The sequence below is a fragment of the Dama dama genome, chromosome 13 (genome assembly GCF_033118175.1).
Source record: "Dama dama isolate Ldn47 chromosome 13, ASM3311817v1, whole genome shotgun sequence".
NCBI classification, from domain to species: domain Eukaryota; kingdom Metazoa; phylum Chordata; class Mammalia; order Artiodactyla; family Cervidae; genus Dama; species Dama dama.
This window is the reverse complement of record NC_083693.1, coordinates 66,480,064-66,506,651: the sequence shown is the minus strand read 5'-3', so window position 1 is coordinate 66,506,651 and position 26,588 is coordinate 66,480,064. Positions and strand designations below refer to the sequence as shown.

Genomic DNA, 26,588 nt, shown 5'->3' with positions numbered 1-26,588 from the left:
GAGGGAGGCGTGAACCTGGACCTGGAATCAGAGCCCCTGGAAGTGGGCTTTGGGCAGCCAGGTCTCTCCCAGTCCTGGGCCTGTGGTCCAGTAGGCTTGGTCACAGGCCCAAAACTGGCTCTTGGGCCGGCTGGTGAGGCTGAAGCAGAGGGCCTCAGAAGTAGGGTGGGCCTAGTGTGTGTAGGATGTCAGAGGGGCTTGTCCCTGGGGCCCAGGCAGCAGTAGGGCGTGGAGTCAGGCAGATCAGGGCGGAGACACACAGGAGAGTCCAGTCCAAGGAAGGGGCTTTTCTGCTGGTGTCGGGCTCAGCGCCTCCTCCTGAGCAGGGCACAGGGCCACAGGGCCCCCCGCTTTGTCACTGTCACCTTCCCAAGGGTGAGCGGGTGGAGTTAGATAGGGGGCTGCTCCTCGGTGCACAGAGGTCAGGCCGCTCCGAGGGACCAGGGCACCCAGCTCCTTCTTCAGTGGACCCGCCTTTCTGAGGGGAGCTCTAGGCTTGACTGGGGTTGGTGACTTTCCCCAGAAAGATGATGCTCTGGGTGTCTTTGAGAACTACGGCGATCAGGAAGGGCCTGTTGAAGCTCAAGGGGATCTCGTTTATGGACGTGATTCCCACCTTGATTCCCGTGGCAGCAGCTCCTTCCGTGCCCTCCTCGCCCACGTCGAGCACGGCCTTGTGGACCACCTGTGGGGACGCCGGAACATTACCCACTGGAGACGGGGAGGCAGGGTGTGAGCAGGGGCCCGAGCGCCTGTGGGACCGACAGGCATCCACCTGCTCCTGGTCTGTCACTGCGCTGTCAACCTGTTCACTTTGTCCTCCCATCAGCCTGTCAGCTGGTTTGCCATTGTGATGCACAGGTGTGCGAAGTGAGGTTATCAGTGATGGGTAGAGGGTTAGAGAGGCACAGAGTTGGGACTCCCTGATTCTGGAACCCTCTCTGAGTCCTGAGACTCCCAAATTCCCCCTAGTGTAGGGGAAGGGGCCAAGTCAAGGCATTTTTTTTTTTTTTTTTCCTTGCAGGGAACTGTCACAGTCCTCCAGGTCCAAGCAGCAGATTTGGGTGGAAACAGCTCCCCTCCTCTCCTGTCCCAGCTGACATGTCCCTGAGGCCTTGGCTACTTTGCCTAGGGCGTGATTCCCCATCCCTGAGCCCCTCTGGTCTCTTAGCACCTGTGTCTCCTTCACCAGGTCCTCTGGTAGGTGGGGTGCTGGGGATACTGCAGGACTGTCTAGCACCCGCCCCCCTCATTCACTCTGACTTCTGTGCTTCTCAGATCGCAGTACCAGGACCCCCGGAGTTCTCTCCTGCTCTTAGTCTATATTCATCACGATGGCCCTGAGCCACTGTTAGTACCTATTACTTCTTACCTGCTCTGCTAGACTTTGCATGCTGGATAAGACCTATCACCTCCTTTTACAGATTAAAAAAAAAAAACAAAAAAACAAAACTGAGGGCTATGGGATTTGTCTCTATAGGAGTGAAAAGTAGAGCTTGGCACGGGGTCCACCGCTGACATCACCCCAGGTCTTTCCCAGGAATGGAATCCTGGTCACTTATTTTAGGGAATGTGGGGACAACCCCCAATATGATGGTAACCCAGCTCTCCTAGGCTTGGGGAGTCCTGGGAAGGGCTACTGAATTATAGAAATTTAAGGAATTTCTAAATTCGAAATTAGCCAAGCATCTGCCTGTCTGTCCCCATTCAAGCTCTTAGAAGAAGGATGAATTGTCCAAAATTCAGACTCACCTGGGAAACCTCTAGCTTGTGGTCATCTGTGATTCCTGACAGGTCTGCCTCTTGGGTAAAGACTTTCTTAATTTCCAGCTGGGAAAGTATGTTTTCCAGCTTATCGTAGTCACTGGAGATGGAAAACCTTGGCAGGTTGAGTTCATGTATCCGTCTAGGAAATATGAAAAATGGACTCATGCTTGACAGTGTCCACCTTCTTCCCAACTCACAGCTTGATCTTCTGTGGTTTACTCTCCAACCACCACCTTACCCCTGGGGCGGTGGGGGTGGGGGAGTACTCCTTTCCTCAAGTTTCTAGACCCATCTGGCTAACTCTAATTCTTTAATGATCCTTTCCTTTCTGCAGGAGTCTAACCTAGGGACAGTGCACAGAGGTTGGGACCCGGCCCTGCTCCTCCCCTGCAGACCTGCAGGGCACAGGAAACACCCTCCTCCAGCGTGGATTCCACAGCTGCTGGGAGATTGTGCCCGGGAGGCTGCTCCACAGGCACCAGGAAGGCTTCCTGCAGGAGGTGGCACGGAGCCTGAGTCCCAGGGGAGGGGATGGAGCTGACTGAGTGAAGAGGAGCTTACGAGGAGGTGGATACACTTGCAGGAATGTGGGAAGCCAGAGGGGCTGCTCCACAGCACAAGGGTGGCCTGAGTGTGGGCGGCAGGGAAGGAAGGAGCTGAAAGGGGCTTGGAGGGGACATGGGAGCTGGGAGCTGCAGTCAAGGGACTTGGGGGCCTGAATCATCCTATTCAGAGTGTCTGTCTTGCCTTCCCAGTGAGTTCCATTGGGGTAGGGCTTTAGCTTCTGAGCAGAGCCACCAGCAGTTTCTTGGAGCAAGAGATGCTGTCTCCCACCCCGAGGCCTCCCTCCCTCTCTCTCTGTCTGTATTTCCCTTAAGACTCTTGTCAGGGTGTCTGGTCTTAAAAATGCCAAATATGAGGAGGCTGAGACTCCCCTCAAACTCTGGGTCATTTTGGAATACAGGGGTAATGATTCTCCTCATTGTCATTCCTCATTTATTCATTCATCCTTTATCCATTTATTCAATAAGATATTACTGAACATCCTCCATGGGCCAGGAGTGTGTAGATCCATGTCCCCTCAGGGCTTGTAAATCAAGGTGTCTGGTGGATATTCTCCCCATTTACCACTACTCACTGGGACCTTGCCCTGTGGTAGCTCTTGGGGTTGGAGGGGGAGGGGTTGGGAAGGGAGCACAACCAGGGGGAGGGGGTCCAGTGTCCTGAGGTCTCCTGGGATCTGCAGGGAGGAGGGGCTGGGAGTCAGGAGCCCCAAGGCCTCAGGTCCCCTGGACAGGAGTTGGGAAGGGGTTGCAGCCTCTAGGTCACGTGCAGGCAGGTCTCCAGTCCCTGTGGTTTATAAAGTGCCTCCCACACCCATCCCTCTTGGGTCTGCAGGTCCTCCACTCAGAACAGAGGGTCTAGGACACCCCTCCCCTCTCAGCAGGGAGCTGAGCCCCAGAGAAGCACAGGCAGTGGCCGGGGGAATGTGAGCCTGGGAGCAGGACTCTGGGTGGGGGGCACCCCACCCCCTCACGCTGCCCACACCCCCTCCTAGCCCCCCCACTGCAGGCCCTGGCCCAGCCCTGCCTCTCCCTCTCCTGTCCCCCTGAGATCCGTCTCCTGAAGCCCACCTCCTGACTTGTGTGTCTACCCTCAGTTTACCCAGAACTCAACCCCTCCCCACACTTCCCGGCTCCTCCTGGTCCAGCCCCCAGCGCCCTCCCCTGGGTAACCCCACTGGGCTCCTGGCTGGCCTCCCTGCCTCCCTGCTTGTCCTCTGCAGGCAGTTCTTCACTAGGCACCCGGGACGATCCTTTTAAAACATTGCTCGGATCATTCACTCTTTGGGCCAAAACCTTGTGACGAGTTTCCACTTCCCTCAGATGGGGGGAGTCACGGGGTCTGCAAGGTCCCGTGTAATCTGTGTTCCCCCTGGTTTCCCTGACCTTACCCACCGCTCTGCTGCTCTGGCCTCACTAATGCTCACCCACACCAGACTGGCTCCTGCCTCAGAGGCTTTGCACTGGCTGTTCCCTTGGCCAGGAATGCTTTTCCCAACATATCCGCATGGCTCAGTCCCTCACCTCAAACATCACCCAAGGACACTCTATTTACAGTCACAAACTACGTTTGGGAATAATTATCTTTTTCCTTTATTATCCCTCACCTCTGCTTTTCTCACCTCTCAAAGTAACAAACAATTCAGTTATTTTATTTCTTTCTTGTCTATCTCCTGCAATTACAAAGTAAGTGCTGTGAAGGTAGGGGATTTAGGGGCTTATTTGCCTACCTACCCTCAGGGTCTAAATTATTATTATTATGAAAATAATCCCTGGGGCATGCATGTCCTCAATGAATCAACTCAGCCAGTGTTGAGTGGATGAATGAATAAGTGAGTGATTATGATGGAAAGACCATGCCAAGCTGGTCCTCAGCCTCTGTCTCACCTGAGCCCTCAGCTGCCTACATTCCATCTCCCTCCCTCCACCTACAAAGGGTTGCGCCTTGGAGAGAATGTGCATGAGTGTTGGGGGCTGTGTTGAGGGTCCTCATGACTCAGTACATGCTAGAGGCAGAGGAAACCTCAGCCACTGTCCCCTCTGAGGTCATCATCTTGTAGAAGGAGAAATTAATTCAAACCCAGAGCCACACAGGCAGTAAAGAGCAAGGTCATCCTTGGATGGGTTCTCCCAGCTGTTCCCACACTCCCGGACATTCCTGAGGCCCTGTTGCTGGGGGTCAGGAGTCCAGGAAGAGGGGGAAGGACTGAGAAGGCAGGTGGGCCCACAGCCCTGGGTCCTGGGGACAGTCACCTGGGGTACAGTGATTCTCGCCACCTCGTCAGCGTCTCCGGGTTCAGCTTGGCTTCCAGGTCCTGCATCTTGCCCTCGTCGGGGAGGATGAAGAGGGCGCTATCATTGCTGGTGTACGTGAGTGCCACCAGCGTGCAGCCCAGCTCCTCGTCTCGGAAGTAAGGGGTCACCAGGCCCCCAGTGCTCATCATGGGCACCTCCACCCTCTTGTTCTCGCTCACGTAGAAATATGACTTGTAAGTCTCTTTGGGATCAAAGGGCGTCCTCCACTGGGCTGGAGGCGGAGGGACAGGTGAGGCGTCTGTGGGTGCAAAGACTGTGCCCTCTCCCTCCCCCACCCCCTGGTCCCTGAGAGGGAAGACCCTCCCCACAGCCGCAGCCCCCCATTCCACGTGCCTCTAGGGATGGCTCTGCCGGTGTGCACACACACCTGGGAAGGAAGGTAAGCACTGGGGATGGAAGTGAACACAGATCAGGACGGAAAGAGGAACACGAAGCAAAGCTGGTTAATTGTTCTCCATGAGCAATCAATAGGAATGTGGAGGGCATGGGAGAGACAGAGGTGAGGCTGGGCCTGGGGAGAAATGGGACCTCCTGGTCCTTCAAGGGAGCAAGTGACCAGGGCTTAGTCGTTCGCTTTTCAGGGTGGACACACATCCCTGCAACCTCGTGAGCTCGGCTAGAGCAGGAGTCACACGGGGACCCGGAGGGCAGGGCAGGGTCAGCAGAGGAGAGGACTTGGGTCTCCACCTAGGAGGATGGATCCTCGCGGAGGCAGGGGCATCTAGGGGAGTTCAGGGCTCTGGACTTCATGGGGTGAGTATCCACCCCCACCCACCTCCTGCTTTGTTTCCACCTCTGCTTCCATCCTCATGGTGAGAGGCAGGGGCAGGGGGAAATTAGGGCTGGCTGGGGTGCCCCTGGGAAGGAGATTTTGGAGGAAAAAGTCTCAGGATGGGATGCTAGGAGAAGAAAGCACAGGAGATACAAAGAACAATCCAGGGAAAGTCAGCCCTGAATTCATATTTCAGAGCAATTCAGTTCTCGGCCTTCATTTACAGATGAAAACAGTGGCCCCAGAGGGCCATTCTGGGCTCTGCCAGGAACTCCTAGCTCAGGGCAATTTTGTGCTCCACATCTGGTGCGTCTTAGACACCTGACCACTTCTGACTCAGTGATCCTCTCTGGGTCCCTATTTGCACAGTTGGCTCCCTGTGCAAAATCCATCTGCCTCTATTCCGCCCCTTGTGAATATCCAGCTGGGGTTTGCCATGCTGACCTCCTGACACTGGGACCGGGCGTCAGACCAGCTCAAAGCTGGGAGAGGAGCCTGTCTAGGGGGCTCCCTTCTGCAGAGGCTGCTCCCGGATGGTGGCCTGGCCTGTTCCACCCTCAGCTGATAGAAGAGCACCAATGAAGACCCTGGGGATGCGCAGGCTCCTCAGAGTCTGTCTCACCGTGAAGACCACCAGCCTCACCGGGAGCCTCCAGAGACCAAGTCCCCCAGCAGGTCAGAACCAGCCCATGGTGGGCACAGCTGAGGGTTCCCGCGGGCTCCAACACCACCTCATCAGGAAGGACACACGCACGAGTGATGGGAATGGGAAGATCCTTCCTCTAGCAGCCGGGTAAGAATAAGTCAAAGCAAAACTCTCCCTCTGCGTCAGACAAAGGGTTAGCAGCTTCCCTGCACTAATGTCCTGTAATGAGCGTTGGAGTTTGGAAAATCCCCAAACACACAAAGTCTATGGTTGGTGCAGGGTCTTGGTGCCCCAGCATCCTGAACTGAGGGTTCGTGTGCAGTCACTAAGTCCTGTCTGACTCTGTGACCCCATGGACTCTAGCGCACCAGGCTCTTTTGGTCACGGGATTTTCCAGGCAAGAATACTAGAGTGGGTTGCCATTTCCTTGTCCTGGGAATCTTCCCAACCTGGGAATCGATCTAATGTCTCCTGCATTGTCAGGCAGGTTCTTTACCACTGAGCCACCAGGAAGTCCACTCCTATATAGTATTTTGCCTAACGACATAGTTGGCTGACCCAGAACAGAAATAGCCTGAAGTCACCAAAAAAAAAAAAAAGTTCATTTCCTTCTGAATATCAATCTGGGCACCCACCTTTAAAGTAGATGTAATTCACCAGAATCACCTTCGTGAGTGGGTCGAGGTCCTTGAACAAGTCCTCAATTTTCCCCTGAGTTTTATTCTTCACATAGTCGTTTATTAGCCTCTTGGCAGCTTCAGAATCTTTGAAGTTGGTCGAGAAGGCCTGGGAGGCGTACAGCACCCAGGCATCTTCTATGAACTTGTCCAGCAGCTTCAACTCCTCCTGCACAAACAGGGCATTGCCCACGCTCAGCTGCAGCTGGTTGCTGGGCCGATTGAGTGTCTGCAGGAGGTGCTGGAAGCCCTGGTGGATTTCTGTCTCCGGGGTCTCTGTGAGGTTGAACTTGAGACCTTCCAGGATCTCCGTCAGGGTGGAGCCACGGGCCCCCAGGGACAGGAAGGCCAAGGCTATGGAGATGCTCAGAGGGGAGAAGATGACATTCTTATTGGGGTTCTCTAAAGCCAACTTCTTATAGAGGCTGAAGGCGAAGTTGGTGTTGCTGGAGGCTAATGAGTGGTCATCCACAGATGCCCCTTTGTGCTGTTCTTCCGGGGTCATGTTCTCTGGGAGGCAGTGGACACTGGAGCAGAGTCCAGCCACCAGGAGTACCAGAGCCAGGAGGGTAGACATTCTCTCTGCCCTCATGCCTGAAAAGCAAAGCTCCTTTAAGTCTCTGCGTGTTAGATGATGCCCCAACCCCCACCCACTGTCCCCGGTGGCCTCTATTCTCTCGGACCTGCTCCTCTCTGACCTCCCAGGGGTAGGCACCCTCCTGGGTTCCCAACACACACGAGGAGGCTTTGGGCTCCCGCTCACCCTTTGACCAAGTGCTGTGATTGGTACCAATTTCCACGGTGGAGAGACTGGGCAGAGCGGGGAAGGGGCTTTTCCAAGGTCTCACAGCAAGCCATGGAGGAGTGAGGGGGAGGAGCCTGGGGTGCCTGGCTCCAGGGTGGGGAAGCTGGTGATGGGTGTGAGGTGCTGGCCAGCGAGAACCCATCCCCCTCCCAGGAGCTGAGACCGTCAGAGGGGCCTAGGAAGCAGGGCTCCTTTCCCACCGTGTCCCTTCTCTGTCCCCCCAGGAAGGAACCGTGCACTGATCAGAGGACAGTGCACCTCTCCCCACCTCTGAGGACAAGGGTGTGACCTCAGGGAGGCTCTCCTGTCGAGGTGCCTGGTCACAGAGAGGGTTCAGGAGAGAGGACGCCACAGGCAGCGGGAGCCGTGCTGGAGCCTGGCTGCCCTGAGGAGGGCTGGTGCAAAGAACGAGGAGGGCAGAGCGTTCTGCTCAGCCCTGCCAGGTGGACACGTGGAGGGTGTTTCCAAGAAAAGCCTGGAAAGGCCTCCTAGTGGGGAGAAGCAGGTGAGCGCAGTCTCAGACCCGGTCGAGAATGTCGTTTGGACCACTTGTGAGTGCCGTGTGGTGACGAGCAGTGACTGAACCTCTCTGATCCTCAGTTCCCACCTCCGTCCAACATGTGGAACGGCTCAGGTGACATACAGGATGAAGGTGCTGGGCTCCTAAGAGGAGTTCCAGATGTGTCAGCCCCTCCACTAGCAACACTTTCTAGGACTCAACAAGTCGGACTGTGATTCCCTGGGGACAGAGGACCAAGCTACTGCCCAGAAGCCTCAGGAGAGACTAAGGTCAGAGCTGGTGACCTCAGCAAAGAGGGCTGTTTCCCTTCAGCCTCTGCCCCTCATCTCAGAATAGAGAGAGCTGCTGGGGTGGGAGTGGGGAAGGGGAGAGACACAAGAGGCAGAGGAGGGGAGGAGACTGGAGGGGAGAGGAGGAGGGGGTGTAGGGGAGAAAGTCTTGTCCAGGGACGGGGAAAAGGCCTTCACACAAGCCTGGGGAGAGAGGTGATCAATTGCCTAAACTATGAGCTTACTCAGGTGTGATACAAGGGTTTTTTTCCAAATGAGTTAACCGTTTTCTTCCAAAACTACTCCTGGAGTATTCATTTGTTCTGGTTGCAGGGTTGTCTCTACTTCTGAGTGGTTTGTCTTTTCAGTGCTGGACCGACTCAGCTCCTGTCTGCTTGCCAGGGTCTCTGGAGGGACACTGGAGCCCAGGAAACCCCCCGGAGACTCCGCAGCCTCTGCCCAGAGGGACCCACTTCTCTGATTCCGTCCACAGGGCTCTCTGAGAGCAGCGCCCTGTGTCAGGCAAGGAGATGCACCTCAGGGCTCTCAGAGGAGCTCTGACCTGACGCTGGATGCACTGCTGGATAGGGCACAGCTGGCTCGAATCACAACCCCAAAGACGCAAAAGCAGAAATGCCCCCAGAAGCCCTGGTGGCACGTCCCTCCCTTAGCAGGATGAACACTGAGACCCAGAGGGAGGACTGGCCTTCAGAGGGCTCAGAACCCTCCCAGCATCGGACACACATCCTTCCGCCTCCCTCCCGCCTCACGTTCTACCAACCCCTGGCTGAGGCCAGAACCACCCTGGGAAAGGGGTCCCTTGGCTCCCAGTGTGGGAGCATCACGGATTACCTGCCTGTGAGAGTGGGATGTGGACAGTGGATCCAGAGCCTGCCCAGATAATGGAGTTTCATGACTTTGTTTGTCTATTTATCCTGCAAAGATCTCTTCTCTGGCTTGCGAAATGTAGGAGGGAACAAGACCTCAGACTGGAAATGGACAGATGAACATTTCTGGTAACAGGATTTACTTGGTCTACACAAACAATCCAGTTACCGAAATAGGTTGTTTTTTCCCTTAAAAAATAGCCAGTAAATAAACCCACAAAAAAATCTTTCCCATGTTAGAATTTTCTTCTGTTTATGAAATACTCACTGAGGAACATGTGACAACTCAGCAAACATCAAATAGATCACTGAGAACTACTCCAAATTATTGTTCTTTTTAAAGAGTTATTGACTCTTATTAGTGCTTTATTCTCAGTCTGATATCCTCTTTAAGGACTATGGAGAAACCCCGAAAATGTAGAAAAGGGCCTGTAAAATATTTCCCAGAATGCTACTGCCCAGGGAAATCTAAGTTAACAATGGCTTGTGTTTCTTTATTAGTCACTTTTCTTTGAAGTGTGTGTGTGTGTGTGTGTGTGTGTGTGTGTACATTTGCATATGTGATAGGACATGATTTTAAAATGTAATACACTATTTGTTTAGAGCTTGAGTTGCACGTTCAAGTACTCCTCTCCCATTCCAACAGAAGCAGTGTGAGCCTGAGGTCCCCAAAGAGTGTCAGGAGCACAACTGTCCGGGGCCTCTGGTCTCCAGCACCATCTGTTTGGGGGACCTGCTGTGACTTGGACATCACCCTGCTGTCCTTCACTATCGGTTCACCCTAGGAGCTAATTGTCCTCCCTTCTTGCCCTTGAGGTCTGCTTAGCTGTCTCATTGAGAAAATTTCAGGTATTTCCTGGGATCAGGGGAAAAACTTGTCACTTCATCCATCATAGTCATATCACTCCAGCCATGACAATCCCTGCCAGACTTCTGGGGACCCCTGGTGTTCTACTAACCATAGTTTGCAAACCACTGACTTAGTGATGTTGGGCTTCCCCGATGGTTCAGCAGGAATAGAATTTGCCTTTGATGCAGGACACCAGGGTTTGACCCCTAGGTCGGGAAGGATCCCTGGAGCAGGAAATGGCATCCCATTCCAGTATTCTTGCCTGGAAAATCCCATGAACAAAAGAACACAGCAGGCAAAGGTCCAGAGAGGTTGCAAAGAATTGGACATGACTGAGCATGAAGATGGCTTTGAGGTGAAGTTATGGCTTTGGCATGAGGTAAGCTTTGATCCAGAAAGTACTGCTTACCAGCTGTGTGATCCCATGATATTTACTGAAAATCCGTGGACTTTAATCTCTTTATCTCTAAAATGCAGATAAGAAAGTTTCCCTGACTGGAAAGAGGTGGGGGAGGTGTGTCTATGAAGAGTTAGTCAAATAACACTAGGTGTAAGCTCTCAGTTCAGTTCAGTTCAGTTGCTCAGTTGTGTCCGACTCTTTGAGACCCCATGGACTGCAGCACACCAGGCCTCCTTGTCCATCACCAACTCCCAGAGTTTATTCAAACTCATGTGCCTTGAGTCGGTGATGCCATCCAACCATCTCACCCTCTGTCGTCCCCTTCTCCTCTCGCCTTCAATCTTTCCCAGCTTCAGGGATTTTTCAAATGAGCCAGCTCTTTGCATCAGGTGGACAAAGTATTGGAGTTTCAGCTTCAACATCAGTCCTTCCCATGAACATTCAGGACTGATCCCCTTTAGGATGGACTGCTTGGATCTCTTTGCAGTCCACGGGACTCTCAAGAGTCTTCTCCAATACCGTAGTTCAGAAGCATCAAATCTTCAGCACTCGGCTTTCTTTAACTCTCACATCCATACATGACTACTGGAAAAACCATAGCCTTGACTAGATGGACCTTTGCTGGCAAGTAATGTCTATGCTTTTTAATATGCTGTCTAGGTTGGTCATAACTTTTCTTTTCAGTCTTTTCAGTCCTTTTCCTTCCATGTCCTTTCAGTCTCCACTAATTTCCAGAATTGAGTGTATATTTTGAAGTTACAGAGAATACCAAAGAAAAGAGTGGCGAAAACAAGACTACAGCTTATTTTTCTCTTGAAAGTCCTGATATTTTAAGCAGTGGGTTGACATGTTGATTCCAATTTGTCAGGAACTCAGGCTGCTTGTATTCTTCATGTTTTTTGCCAGGTCCCAGAGGGCTCATTGGCACACCCACCTTCCATTTAATGGGAGTCAAGAGGGGAAGCTGACTTGAAACTGAACATTCAAAAAACTTAGATCACAGCATCCAGTCTCATCACTTCATGGCAAATAGAAGGAGAAGTAGTCACAGAAGCAACGACAGATATGATTTTCTTGGCCTCCAAATCACTGTGGACAGTGACTGGTGGTGGTTTATTTGGAAGTTGTGTCCGACTCTTGTGAGCCCAAAGATTGTAGCCTGCCAGGCTCCTCTGCCCATGGGGTTCTCCAGGGAAGAATACTGGAGTGGATTGCTATTTCCATCATCAGGGTGTCAACTAAAAAAAGATGTACAACTTGAGAGTTGTGAGCTAAGTTTTATTTGGGGCAAAATGAGGCCTACACCCCTGGAGGCAGCATCTCAGACACCTCTGAATGGTCAATATATAAGGTTTTGGTGAAGGGGGAGTTCAACACCATGAAGCACTCAATTTACAAAAGGTTTTTGTTAGTCATGAGGGTGTGATGTCAACTTGAAGGGATTTAGTGCTTCTCTAGATATGATGAGATTCAAGGACTGAGATAGTAAAATCTATTCCTAAAAATAGGCAGTCTCTCAGTCATGTCCGACTCTTTGCGACCCCATGAATTGCAGCACACCAGGCCTCCCTGTCCATCATCAACTCCCAGAGTTTACTCAAACTCAAGACCATCGAGTCGGTGGTGCCACCCAGCCATTTCATCCTCTGTCGTCCCCTTCTCCTGACCCCAATCCTTCCCAGCATCAGGGTCTTTTCCAGTGAGTCAACTCTTCGCATGAGGTGGCCAAAGTATTGGAGTTTCAGCTTCAGCATCAGTCCTTCCAATGAACACCCAGTACTGATCTCCTTTAGGAAGGACTGGTTGGATCTCCTTGTAGTCCAAGGGACTCTCAAGAGTCTTCTCCAACATCACAGTTCAAAAGCATCAATTTTTCGGTGCTCAGCTTTCTTCACAGTCCAACTCTCACATCCATACATGACTACTGGAAAAACCATAGCCTTGACTAGACGGACCTTTGTTGGCAAAGTAATGGCTCTGCTTTTTAATATGCTATCCAGGTTGGTCATAACTTTCCTTCCAAGGAGTAAGCGTCTTTTAATTTCATGGCTGCAGTCACCATCTGCAGTGATTTGGAGCCCCCCAAACTAAAGTCAGACACCGTTTCCACTGTCTCCCCATCTATTTCCCATGAAGTGATGGGACCAGATGCCATGATCTTAGTTTTCTGAATGTTGAGCTTTAAGCCAACTTTTTCACTCTCCTCTTTCACTTTCTGCCATAGTTCCTCTTCACTTTCTGCCATAAGGGTGGTGTCATCTGCATATCTGAGGCTATTGATATTTCTCCCGGCAATCTTGATTCCAGCTTGTGCTTCTTCCAGCCCAGCGTTTCTCATGATGCACTCTGCATATAAGTTAAATAAGCAGAGTGACAATATACAGGCTTGACATACTCCTTTTCCTATTTGGAACCAGTGTGTTGTTCCATCTCCAGTTCTAACTGTTGCTTCCTGACCTGCATATAGATTTTTCAAGAGGCAGGTCAGGTGGTCTGGTATGCCCATCTCTTGAAGAATTTTCCACAGTTTATTGTGATGCACACAGTCAAAGTCTTTGGCATAGTCAATAAAGCAGAAATAGATGTTTTTCTGGAACTCTCTTGCTTTTTCGATGATCCAGCAGATGTTGGCAATTTGATCTCTGGTTCCTCTGCTTTTTCTAAAGCCAGCTTGAACATCTGGAAGGTCACGGTTCATGTATTGCTGAAGCCTAGCTTGGAGAATTTTGAGCATTACTTTACTGGAGTGTGAGATGAGTACAATTGTGTGGTAGTTTGAGCATTCTTTGGGATTGGCTTTCTTTGTGATTGGAATGAAAACTGGCCTTTTCCAGTCCTGTGGCCACTGCTGAGTTTTCCAAATTTGCTGGCATATTGAGTGAAGCACTTTCACAGCATCATCTTTAAGGATTCGAAATAGCTCAACTGGAATTCAATCACCTCCACTAGCTTTGTTTGTAGTGATGCTTTCTAAGGCCCACTTGACTTCACATTCCAGGATGTCTGCTTCTAGGTGAGTGGTCACACCATCATGATTATCTGGGTCAGGAAGATCTTTTTTGTACAGTTCTTCTGTGTATTCTTGCCACCTCTTCTTAATATCTCTGCTTCTGTTAGGTCCATACCATTTCTGTCCTTTATCTAACCCATCTTTGCATGAAATGTTCCCTTGGTATCTCTAATTTTCTTGAAGAGATCTCTAGTCTTTCCCATTCTATTGTCCACTATTTCTTTGCACTGATCACTGAGTAAGGCTTTCTTATCTCCCCTTGCCATTCTTTGGAACTCTGCATTCAAATGGGAATATCTTTCCTTTTCTCCTTTGCTTTTCGCAAAACAAATGTTTTTATCCTAAAAACATCCAACTGTCTAAAGACGGGTCCCACCAGATTCCCTGGAGCACAGAGTGCCTCACTCCACCCTGAAATCCCTCAGGGGTTGTTGAAGGTCAGTAGCTATAGCAGCATGGAGTTCAATCTCCCTAGGGGCAGATGGCAAATGTCCTTGTTGTTCAGTCATTGGCAATGATCTTGGTAAATGCTAATTTGTAGTTGACAAGGGGAATCTTCCCAACCCAGGAATCAAACCCGTGTCTCCTGCATTGCAGGCAGGTTCTTTCCAACTGAGCTATGAGTGCACCCATGAAATTAAAAGATGCTTGCTCCATGAAAGGAAAACTTTGACAAAACAAGAGAGCATATTAAAAAGCAGAGACATCACTTTGTTCACAAAGCTCTGTATGGTCAAAGCTTGGTATTTCCAGTAGTCATGTACACATGCGAGAATTGAACCATAAAGAAGGCTGAACTATGGTGAATTGATGATTTTGAATTGTGGTACTGGAAAAGACTCTTGAGAGTTCCTTGGTCTGCAAGAACATCAAAATAGTCAATCCTAAAGGAAATCAACCTTGAATGTTCATTGGAAGGACTGATGCTGAAATTCCAAATACTTTGGCCACCTGATTCATAGAGCCAGCTCACTGGAAAAGGCCCTGATGCTGGGAAAGATTGAGGGCAGGAGGAGTAGTGAGCAGCAGAGGGTGAGATGGTGGGATGGCATCACCGACTCAAGGCACACGGGTTTGAGCAAATTCAAGGAAACAGAGCAGGACAGAGGAGCCTGGTGAGCTGCAGCCCGTGGCGTCGCAATGAGCCAGACATGACTTAGAGGCTGAACAACAGCAACTTCTGATGGTCTCATCTTATCAGGCTGGAAAACAAACCCTAGATGTAAACCAGGGGGAAGATTATATTCTACCTTGGAGGGGGGGAAAAAAAGTACACTTTGATTGGATAAAAGACTTGGTATCTAATTTCCAAGAATATTTGTACCCAACACCCAATTTAAACCATAGAGAAAAAGAAGGACATACTAAAGAAATAAATTAGACTACATATATATATATATATATATATGTATGTATGTATATAGATATATACACGTATGGCAAAAACATAAATTAATGCAATTTTAGTCACAGTAGGAATCCTAGGGAGAAGAAAAAGGAGTAAAAAGAAAACAAAACACCATAAATCTAAATGACAATATAGGGAATACTTCGGAGGAAATATTTTGCAAAGTGAGCCAAAGCAATATTTCCCACCCACGTATGTGATCTTGGCAGTTCTGCCTGGGCCTTTCTGACCGTCAGCCGTTGTGCTGGAGGACAAGCGATGCCTGTGACTTCTGAGTTTAGCACAGCCCTGTGAGGAAGGCCAAGCCACACGGAAGCAACCCATGTAGGTGTCCTGACCACAGCTCAGCTGGGATCTTTGCTCACAGCCAGCGTCAGCCACCAGACATGTGCGTGAGGAAGCGTTCAATCGCTTCAGTCAGCCATGGTCTGTGAGTGAGCACAGGAGACACCCAGAGTGTCTTACTAAGCCTACTGAGCCCAGTCAGAATTGAATTCCAAAACTGTGAGAGACAATAACAAGAAATGATTGTTGTTTTATAAGATGACATCTGTATACCCTGCAAATTTTTTAATTGAAGGAAAAATATTGATTTTTTTGACAAACAAAATCTTAGACAATTCATTACGAGTAGACCTGCATTACAAAAAGTGTTAAAGCAAGCTCTTAGGACAGAAAGTAAATAGACAAATAAAAATTGGTACAGAGGAATAAGAGTTCCAAAAATTATAAAAAGTGTTTTTGTTTTTCCTTTTTGTGAAACTCTTTGATGGGCAATTAACGGTGTGTAGCAAGTTAAGTTGCAATGTATTATGGAATTATAGGAAAAAAACAAGGGCACATGGGACAAAAGGATGAAAAAAGCAAGAATATTAAGGTCAGGTTTTATACTTTACTTGAAGTGATATAGTATTATCAGAAGATACATATTGAGGAGTTAAAGATTTATTGTACAGTCTCAATACACTGAAAAAATACACAAATAAGAAGTATAGGTTTTAATTCAACAGTTGAGTAAAACGAAAACATGAAAACTCCTCAAATAATCTGAAAATATAGCAAGAGAAAATTAAAAACACAAAATACAGATGGATCAAATATAAAACCAATAGAAAGTTAGAAGATCTATGCCAGTCATATCAATATTTTTCTGTGACTAATATTATAGTGATTTCCTCACTCACTCATTCTCTCATTTATTTACCAAATATTCATTGAGTCCCCACTATGTGTAATCGCTGTAGTCCTGCTGAGAATTCAGTGGTGTACAAGTATCAAGATACCAGCTTTCAAGAAGCTTTAAATACTGTAATGGGCACAGGTATTAAAGTGTCAATTAAAATACATTGTAATATATTTCTTTAAAAGTAGAGTGGGTCAGGGTGATGGTTCACACCATATACAAAACAAATCAAAATGGGTCAAAGATCTAAGAGAAGTGATAAACTTATAACACTCTTAGAACATCATAGGAGTAAATTTTTGTGATCTTGGATTTGCAATGAATTCTTAGATCTGATGCCAAAAGCATGAGCAGTAACAACAAAAATAGGCAAATTGGACTTCATCAAACTTAAAATATTTTGTGCATCTCAAGTCCACTATCAAGAGAGTGAAAAGAAAACCTATGAAATGAGAGAAAATATTTGCAAATCATACATCTGATGTAGAAATAGTATTTAGAATATTTAAGGAATATTTATAGCTCAATAATAAAAGACAACCAATACAATGAAAAACTGGAAAAAAGATTTTAATAGACGTTTTTTCAAAGAAGATACACAAGTGACTAGTAAGCACTGAGCACATGCTCACCATCCTTCATCCTCCGGGAAATCAAAACCGCAGGAAAACATTAACTCAAATCTAAGAAGGCTGTATTCATAATACTAATAGAAAATCAACAGCATATGTTTCAAGAATAAGGAGAAATTGGACCCCTTGTACATTGCTGGTGAAGAAGTAAAATGGTGCAGTTGCTCTGGACATAGGTTTGAAGGTTCTTCAAAGAGGTAAATGTCCAATGACCTTGCATGCATGCCTGCTAAGTTGCTTCACTGTGTCCGACTCTTTGCAACCACATGGACTGAAACCCACCAGTCTCCCTCTGTCCGTGGGATTCTCCAGGCAAGAATACTGCAGTGGGTTGCCATGCCCTCCTCCTCCAGGAGACTGTCCCAACCCAGGGATCAAGCCCAGGTCTCCCACACTGCAAGCAGATTATTTACCATCTGAGCCACCAGATGAAAAAGGAATGAAATACTGAAACACAGGCAGTGTGGATGAATCTTGAAAGTATCATGCTAAGGGAATGAAGCCAGTCACCAAAGGTCGCATATTGTGTCATTCCCTTTATATAAAATATTGAGATGTTAAATCCAGAGATACAAAAATTTCTATTAGGGGTTACCAGGTCCTGGGGAAAGGTTGTAATGGGCAGTGAGAGCTTAATGGATATGGGGTTTCCTTTGGGGATGATTAAAACAGTCAGAAGCTAAAAAGAAGTGATAGTTGTACAGCATGTAAATGTGCTAATCACCGCTGAATTGTACATGTTAAAGTGGCTACTTTTGTTATATGAATTTCCCTTCAATACAGAGAGAGAGACTTAGAGGTAAAGTAATTAAATGCCTCGCATAGATATTGTCTCTACAATGCATCCTAATTCAGAAAAAAAAAATTAAGTTTAGTCACCACATAAGGGAATAATAACTTGGTATTGGATAATATTAAAGAATTATGTTTATTTTTAAGTGTGATATGCCATTTTAAGTATTTTTAAAAATTCTTACAGTTTGAATAGCAGGATGTGTAAGATTTGCTACAAAACAAACCCAAAAGAGGGAAGGGGCTAGGAGGTAGGGAATGATTACATTGGCCCCACGCTGATAATGACTGAAGCTGCTGATATGTACGTGAGGTTAGATCATCCTCTCTGTTTTTGTAATGTCTGAATTTTGCCGTGAAAACAAAAAAGTCTTTGAGGAGAGACTGCTTTGTTACCCCATCCCTATTGCATCCTCAGCGTGAAGTGGATGCTCCACAGTGAACACTTTGCAAATATTCTATCTGCTGAGCACATACTAACTTTTCTGTTCATGCTGCATTAAAGTGGAGAGTTCTATTAATTTGTATTATTAAATAGATTTACCATTTAAAACCACTCTAGCCATAATGAAGTAGCCATCACGACATCTGAAATGTCATAAGCCAAGTTCCCGTGATGGGTGCAGCCTCACAGCAGAGGTGACCCAGAGGACACAGACGCCCTGTGCATGTGGAGCCCCCAGGAGACTCACTGTCCCCTCTCCAGAGGTGAGCAGGTGGGGACAGGCCGGGTGCATCCTCAGTGCCCGGGGCCCAGGCTGCACCCAGGGACCTGGGCACCTCACTCCTTAGGGAGGGGACCCAGAGCTCAGAGCGGAGCTCTAGGCTTGACTGGGGTTGGTGACTTTCCCCAGAAAGATGATGCTCTGGGTGTCTTTGAGAACTATGGCAATCAGGAAGGGCCTGTCGAAACGCACAGTGGTTCTCCGAGAGGACGTTTTTTCTATGCTGATTCCCGTGGCAGCAGCTCCTTCCGTGCCCTCCTCGTCCACATCCAGCACAGCACTGTGGACCACCTGTGGGGACACCAGAACATTACCCACCAGAGATGGAGTGGGCGGAGGTGAGCAGGCACCTAGCGCCTCTAAGGGGGCTGACATTCACCCACCTGCCGCTGGCCTGTCACTCTGCTGTCCCCCCAACAAACTGCCCACTGTTCGCATAGTTGTGATACGCAGACATGCAAACTGAAGGCCAAGTCTGTGAGTGATGTGCCCAACATCAGATAAGCAAAGAACAGGACTCACTCTCCTAACCCAGAGACTGTGCTGCCTCCAATGACCCCCTAGTCAGGGGGAGGGGCCAGGTCAAGGCATTTTTCTTGCAGGCAACTGTCCACAGTCCCTCCAAGTCGAAGCATCTGATGGGTGAGCACTGCTTTCTGCTCCTCTCCTGCCCCAGCTGACGTGTCCCTGAGCCCTCAGCCACCTTGCCAAGGATTGGCTTCCCGTCCCCGGACCACAAAGCCCCAGAGCCCCTGTGTCTCCTTCACCAGGTCCTCTGGCAGGTGGGGTGCAGGGGAGATTGCGGGGGTGCCCGGCCCCCCCACCCCACCATTCACGCTGACTTCTTTGCCTCTAGGACCACAGGACCAGGACACTGGGTGTTCCTCTCACGGGCTCTTAGTACATTTTCACCGTGATTGCTTCATGGACTTTGTTAGTACCTATAACCTCTTACCTGCTCTGCTAGGCACCAAACAGGAAGGAAGAACTATATGCTCCCTTTAAAGATGAAAAGATGGGGCATGCAGCAATGTGATAATTCCCCTCTATACGCAGTGAAAGATGGAGCCTGACACGGGCTCCACTGCTGTTTCCACTCCGGGTCCTTCCCAATGACGGGCTTCTGAGTCACTTTATAACTCAGGGAAGGTGGGACCTGATGTCACCGTGATTGCAACCAGCTCTCCTGGGCTTGGGAGTCCCAGGGAGGGAGACTGAGTCACAGGGAAAGCATTTATTTTACAAATTCCAGATGACCTGCCATCTGCCTGGCCTCCACGTTTCGCGCTCTGATAGGAGGATGAGTTGTTCACACTTTCAAGACTCACCTGGGAGACTACCAGGTTCCCAGCCCCCGTGAGCCCTGACAGGTCAGCGTCGGTGAATATTTTCCTAATACCCAGCTGGGAGAGGATGTCATTCAGCTCATAGTCACTCTTGATGGAAAATTTTGGCAGGTAGAGTTCGTGTATTCGACTAGAAAGTGAAAAAAACAAATTTGAACACTTGCTGGAAAAGATGCCCAACATTTCCACCTCATAGCATGGTCTTCCAAGGATTCCTCTTACCATCCCCCTTCTCCCTGGAATAAGGACTCTTTTTCTCAATTTCTAGACCCCTCGGGCTGAATCCGCTTATTTTGTTAATTTTCCGTTCCAATCTGCAGGAGTCTTACATGCCAGCAGGCAACAGGGCAGGGGGAGGTTAAGGAGTCTGCAAGGCCCCACGTGACCTGAGTCCAGCATCAGGGGACCCTGACCTCCCAGCTTCCCCTCTCACCCCTCTGCCGTCCTGCTTTGGCCTCACTCATCCTCAGCCACACCAGGCTCACTCCTCCTCAGAGCTTTGCCCTGCTTATTCCCTTGGCCAGAAATGCTTTTCCCAACACACCCAGAAGGCTCAGCCTCTGACTGCAATGTCACCTAAGGGCCACCCTATTTCCAATCACAAACTACCTCTGGATACAGTTTTCTACACCCTTTTACTGTGCTTTACTCTCCCCACCTCCCCATATCTCCCCTCTCAATGTACTGAGGAATTTCTTTTTTTTTTTTTTATTTCTGTATGTTTTATTTATTTTTTTATTTTTTTTATTAGTTGGAGGCTAATTACTTCACATGTACTGAGGAATTTACATTTTTTTCCAGTCTGTCTCCCACAATTATGGAATGCCATGAGGGTAGAGAATTTAGTGTTTTATTTGCTGACCTACCACAGGGTCTAAGTCCCTGAGGCATAGTATGTCCTCAATTAACATATTCAACCACTGCTGACTGGATGAATGACCCAATGAGTGACTATAATGGAAAGACAGTGCAAATATGGTCCTCAGACGCCATCACACCTGAGCCCTCACCTGATTCTATCTGAGCCTTCTGAAGAGGAAAAATTAAAAATTTTCATGACCTCCTGCTCATTCTGCCTCTGTAACTCAGCTTGCTTCTTGCAAGGCCTGGATCATGTAGGTCATGTAGTCTCAGAAAGTGGGGACTTTCATTACTAGGAACTGGAGCTTATCTCACTCTTCCTTGTTCAGCTCTTTGCAACTGCCCAGCCCCTGCAAACCTGCTTAATCATGCCTGTCCATGTAAAGGCCAGGCATCCTTCTCCCCATCTTGACTGCTCTTCCCACGGCCGTGAAACCATTAGATTAAACCAGCCTATTAACCGCTAGTGTTATCCACTGTAGTCTGCTGAAGTGAAGTGACGTGAAGTCGCTCAGTCGTGTCCAACTCTTTGCGACCCCATGGACTGTAGCCTGTAAGGCTCCTCTGTCCATGGAATTTTCCAGGCAAGAGTACTAGAGTGGGTTGCCATTTCCTTCTCCAGTCTGTCTATAAAAACTCTGTAACCCCTTTGTTCAGGGCTCAGAGCTTTGAGTTTTAACTCCTCCGGGCCGACCGGAGTAATAAACCTGAGTTCTCCAACTCTCTGAGTGTGGTGCTTAGTTTCTGCAACATTGGTTTCTGCAACACTTCCTCCTTCAAAACGAGAAGTCGTGGGGAGAACCTGAGTGTCAGGGGTCATGCTGAGTCCTCATGACTCAGCCCTTCTTGGTGTGAGGCAAACTTTCAGCTCCCACCCTCTCAGATGTCATCATCTTACAGAAGGATTCAAGCACTGAGCCAGGCAGGCAGCAAAGAGCAAGGTCATCGGGGATGGACTCTCCCGCCTGCACACTCCTGAGGCCCTGTTGCTGGGGGTCAGGAGTCCAGGAAGAGGGGAAAGGACCGAGAAGGCAGGTGAACCCACAGCTCCGGGTCCTGGGGAGTCACCTGGGCTGCAGGGATCCTCGCCACCTCGTCAGCGTCTCCCGGTTCAGCTTGGCTTCCAGGTCCTGCATCTTGCCCTCGTCGGGGAGGATGAGGAGGGCGCTGTCGTTGCTGGTGTACGTGAGCTCCACCAGCGTGCAGCCCAGCTCCTCGTCCCGGAAGTAAGGGGTTTTAAGGTCAAGGGTCATCATGGGCACCTCCACCGTCTTATTCTCGCTCACGTGGAACTCTGCCTGCTGAGTGTGTTTGGGGTCAAAGGGAGTCTTCCACTGGGCTGGAGGTGGGGGGACAGGTCAAGAGTCTGTGAGTGCAAGAGCTGAAGTCACTCCCTCCTCGGTCCTGGTCCCTGAGCAGGGAAGACCCTCCCCACGCCAGCAGCCCCCATATCATGGACCTCTATGATGGGCCTGCTAGGTGTGCACATACACCTGGGCAGATGGGTAAGTCCAAGGGGGTGGGGGTGAACCCTGCATGTCAGGATTGGGAAGCAGGATATGAAACAAAGCGGGTTAGTTGTGCTAAAGGCGAAGTCAACAGAAATGTGGAGGACAAGGGAGAGATTGGGATGAGACTGGGCCTGGGGAGATACGTGACCTCCTGGTCCTTCATGGGGACATGTTTGTGACCAGGGGTTGGTCGTTGGCTTTGTAGGGAGGACACACGTCCCCACAGCCTCGTGAGCCTGGCTGGAGCAGGAGCCACACTGGGACTGGAGGGCAGGGCGGGCTCAACAAAGGAGGGGGCTTGGGTGTCCCCCAAGGAAGATGGAGACCTTAGTGTCGGGGGTCGGCTTCTTGGGGAGATTGGAGCCCTGGGGCTTCATGGAGGATTTATCCACCCCTGCTGCCTGCTTCGTTTCCACCCCTGCCTGTGTCCCCATGGTTAGAGACAGGAGGAGGGGGAAAGCTGGGCTGGGGGGGGGGGGCACCCCTGGGGAGGACAGAGTCCTGGGACAGGTCAGGGTGGTAGGAAATGAGAGCACAGAAAAGTAAGGCACAATATAGTAGATCTGGCCTGGATTATTAACAATTTTCTAGAGAACTGGGAATCTAGGCCTTCATTTACAGAGGAAAATACAGATCCAGGAGGGCTCCCCAGGACTCTGCCAGGAGTCCCCAGTTCAGGGCACACGTGTCCCCTCCAGCTGATGTCCCTTAGGCACCTGCCCACCCCCTCGCTCAGTGATCATTCTTTGTGTCTTTATTCCGTGTCCCTTTTGCACTGCTGGCTCCATGTGTGAAATCTTTCTGCCTTCACTCTGCCCTTATGAGTTTCCAGGATCAGGTTTGCAGTGTTGGGTTTCTACCAATGGGTTGGTCCCTGGACCAGCTAGAATCTGGAAAAGAGTCTGTTCTGCACGTTGTCCTTCCCTGAGGCTTCCCTCTGGGGTTGGCGTTGCCAATGCTACCCTCATAGCTCTAACAGAGCACAACTGAAATTCCTTGAGTTGGCCAGGCTGCTCAGAGGCTGTCACAGCATGAAGGCGGCCAACAGCCCCGCCTCCACCCACTGAGACCAAGTCCCCTTAGAGGGAGCTCAGGTCAGACACAGCCTGCAGAGTGTGGAGCAGTGACCTCCCCTGCATGTGTTAAAAGAAGCTGGGGTTCCCAGCCACTCCAGAGTGACCTGAGAGGAAAGCCCCTTCCTCCAGGCAGCCAGGCAATTTTGAAAATATAAAGGCTCCCTGTTGCTCAGATGGTAAAGAATTTGCCTGCAATGCGTGAGACCTGGGTTCGACCCCTGGGTTGGAAAGATCCCCTGGAGAAGGGAACAACTATCCACTCCAGTATTCTGACCTAGAGAATTCCCATGGACAGAGGAGCCTGACAGACTACAGTCCACTGGGTCTCAAAGAGTCGACTGAACAACTTTTGCTTCACTGTGGCTCAGATGGCACCCCTGCCCTTGTGTGCTGCAATGGCAGCTGTGATTTAGAAAAAAATAGACAAAGACTATGACGGGGACAGGGTCTTAGTGCCCAAGCTGTCCTCACTGATGACAGCTCCCTCTATAATGCCCAGCAACAGAGTTGGCTGAGCTGAAATAGAAAGAGCCCTGAAGACACAAAACTAAAGGTGCATTTCCTTCTGAATCAACAGGGCACCCACCTTTAAAGTAGATGTAATTCACCAGGACCAACACTGTTCTCGGGGAAAGGAACTTGAACAGCTCCTCAATTTTCCCCTGGGTTTTATTCTTCACATACTCGTTTATTAGCCTCTTGGCAGCTTCAGGATCCCTGAAGTTGGTCGAGAAGGCCTCGGAGGAATACAGCACCCGGGCATCTTCTATGAACTTGTCCAGCAGCTCCAGCTCCTCCTGCACAAACATGGCGTTTCCCACGCTCAGCTGCAGCTGGTTGCTGGGTCGATTGAGCGTCTGCAGGAGGTGCTTGAAGCCCTGGTGGATCTCTTTCTCCTGGATCTCCATGAGGTTGAACTTGAGTCCTTCCAGGATCTCTGTCAGGGTGGAGCCACGGGCCCCCAGGGACAGGAAGGCCAAGGCTATGGAGATGCTCAGAGGGGAGAAGATGACATTCTTATTGGGGTTCTCCAAAGCCAACTGCTTGTAGAGGCTGAAGGCGAAGTCGGTGTTGCTGGAGGCTAATGTGTGATCATCCACCCTTCTGTGTTGGTCCTTCACCATCACATTCTCTGGGAGGCAGTGGACATTGCAGATCCCAGCCAACAGGAGCCCCAGAGCCAGAAAGGGAGACATTCTTTCTGCCCTCGTGTCTGAAAAGCAAAGCTCCTTAAGTCTCCGTGTATTAGATGACATCCCACCCCCCACCCGCTGTCCCCCATGGTCTCTGCTCTCTCAGACCTGCTGTTCTCTGACCTTCCAGGGGTAGGCACCCTCCTGGGCTCCCAACACCCATGAGGAGGCTCTGGGCTCCCTCTCATCCTTTGACCAAGTGCTGTGGTCGTTACCAATTTCCCAGTGGAGAGACTGGGCACAGAGGGGAAGGGCCTTTTCCAAGGTCTCACGGCAAGCCGTGGAGAGAGTGAAGGGGAGGAGCCTGGGGTGCCTGGTTCCAGGGTGAGGAAGCTGGTGATGGGTGTGAGGTGCTGGCCAGTGAGAACCCATCTCCCTCCCGGGAGCAGACACCCTCAGAGGGGCCTGGGAAGCCGGGTTCCTTTCCCACCGTGCCCCTCTCTGTCCCCCCAGGAAGGAGCCCTGCACTCATCAGGGGACAGTGCACCTCTCCCCGCCTCTGAGGACAAGGGTGTGACCTCACGGAGGCTCTCCCGTCGAGGTGCCTGGTCACAGGGAGGGTTCAGGAGAGAGGCAGCGCAGGCAGCGGGAGCCGTGCTGGAGCCTGGCTGCCCTGAGCAGGGCTGGTGCAAAGAACGAGGAAGCTAGAGTGTTTTGCTCAGCCCTGCCACCTGGACACGTGGAGGGTGTTTCCAAGAAGAGCCTGGAAAGACCTCCTAGTGGGGAGAAGCAGGTGAGCTCAGAGTCTCAGGGACCTGGTCGAGGATTTTGTTTGGACCACTTGTGAGTGCTGTGTGATGACGAGCAGTGACTGAACCTCTCTGATCCTCAGTTCCCACCTCCGTCCAACATGTGGAACGGCTCAGGTGACATACAGGATGAAGGTGCTGGGCTCCTAAGAGGAGTTCCAGACGTGTCATCCTCTCCAGTAGCCACCCTCTCTAGGACTCTACAAGCCAGACTGTGATCCCTTGGGACAGGACAGAGATACAGCCCAGAAGCCTCAAGAGAAACTGAGGTCAAAGCTGGAGACCTCAGCAAAGAGGGCTGTTTCCCTGCAGCCTCTGTCCCTCATCTCAGAAGAGAGAGGGCTACTGGTGTGGTGAGTGGGGAAGGGGAGAGAGACAAGAGGCAGAGAAGGGCGGGAGACTGGAGGGGAGAGGAGGAGGCATGTAGGGCAGGAAGCTGAGCTGAGTCTTGTCCAGAGACAGGGAAAAAACCTCACCCAAGCCTGGGGAGAGAGGCGATCAATTGCCTAAACAGTTTACTCAGGAGTGATACAATGTTTTTTTTCCAAACAAGTTAACCCTTTACTCCCTAAACGTATTCCTGGAGGAATAGTGCTTTTTCATCTGTTCTGGTTGGAGGGTTGCCTCTACCTCTGAGAAGCCTGTCTTTCCAATGCTGAACAGACGCAGCTGACAGTTAGCTTGGCCGGGGGTCCTGGAGGGACAGTGAAGTGCAGGAAACGCCCCTGGAGACCCCTCTGCCCAGAGGGACCCGGTGCACTAATTCCGTCCCCAAGGCTCTCTGAGAGCAGCGCCCTGTGCCAGGCAAGGAGACACACCTCAGGACCCTCGGGGGACCTCTGACCTGATGGTGGATGCACCGCTGGATAAGGTACAGCTGGCTCTAATCACAACCCCAAAGACGCAAAAGCAGAAATGCCCCCAGAAGCCCTGGTGGCACATCCCTCCCTTTGCAGGATGAAAACTGAGACCCAGAGAGAGGACTGGCCTTCAGAGGGCTCAGAATCCTCCTAGCATCGGACACACATCCTCCCGCCTCCCTCCCGCCTCAGGTTCTACCGACCCCTGATTGAGGCCAGAACCACCCTGGGAAAGGGGTCCCTTGGCTCCCAGTGTGAGAGCATCCAGGATTACCTGCCTGTGAGAGCGGGATGTGGGAATGGATCTGAAGTCACCGTCTGCCTGGATGCAGGTGTTTCATGACTGCGTTTGTCTATTTATCCTGCAAAGACCTCTTCTCTGGCTTGCGAAATGTAGGAGGGAACAAGACCTCAGACTGGAAATGGACAGATGAACATTTCTGGTAACAGGCTTCATTAGGTCTATGCAAACAATCTAGTTACAGAAATAGATGTTTTTCTCCTTAAAAAATAGCCAGTAAATAAACCCACAAAAAAATCTTTCCCATGTTAGAGTTCTCTTTTGTTTATGAAATACTCACTGAGGAAGATGTGACAACTCAGAAAACATCAAATGAATCAATGAAAACTGCTCCAAATTATTTTTCTTTTTAAAGAGTTATTGACTCTGTCTTATTAGTGTTTTATTCCCGGTCTGATATCCTCTTTAAGGATCATGGAGAAACCCCGAGAATGTAGAGAAGGGCTTGTAAAATATTTTCCAGAACACT

General features: G+C 50.0%; 2 protein-coding genes across 4 annotated transcripts; both read right to left on the bottom strand.

The window, feature by feature from the left end:
• Positions 1-299: 299 nt before the first annotated feature.
• Positions 300-9,217, bottom strand: LOC133068488 (serpin A3-8). The gene is made up of 5 exons (XM_061159709.1): positions 9,188-9,217; positions 6,700-7,335; positions 4,584-4,857; positions 1,753-1,906; positions 300-685 (listed from the first exon to the last, which is right to left on the bottom strand). The coding sequence occupies exons 2-5, from the start codon at positions 7,331-7,333 to the stop codon at positions 491-493; spliced, it is 1,257 nt and encodes a 418-aa protein (XP_061015692.1). The 5' UTR covers positions 7,334-7,335; positions 9,188-9,217; the 3' UTR covers positions 300-490.
• A 7,393-nt stretch (positions 9,218-16,610) lies between these two features.
• LOC133068210 (serpin A3-1-like) lies at positions 16,611-26,228 on the bottom strand. Of its 3 annotated transcripts, none has more exons than XM_061159361.1 (5): positions 26,093-26,228; positions 23,603-24,229; positions 21,498-21,768; positions 19,551-19,698; positions 16,611-18,513 (listed from the first exon to the last, which is right to left on the bottom strand). In XM_061159361.1, exons 2-5 carry the CDS (start codon positions 24,210-24,212, stop codon positions 18,319-18,321), a joined length of 1,224 nt encoding a protein of 407 aa, XP_061015344.1. In that variant the 5' UTR covers positions 24,213-24,229; positions 26,093-26,228; the 3' UTR covers positions 16,611-18,318. The 3 variants fall into 3 exon arrangements, with proteins under 3 accessions (XP_061015344.1, XP_061015345.1, XP_061015346.1); XM_061159362.1 differs by having other exon boundaries at positions 26,097-26,164; XM_061159363.1 differs by lacking the exon at positions 26,093-26,228 and adding an exon at positions 24,733-24,802.
• Between the last annotated feature and the right edge of the window lie 360 nt (positions 26,229-26,588).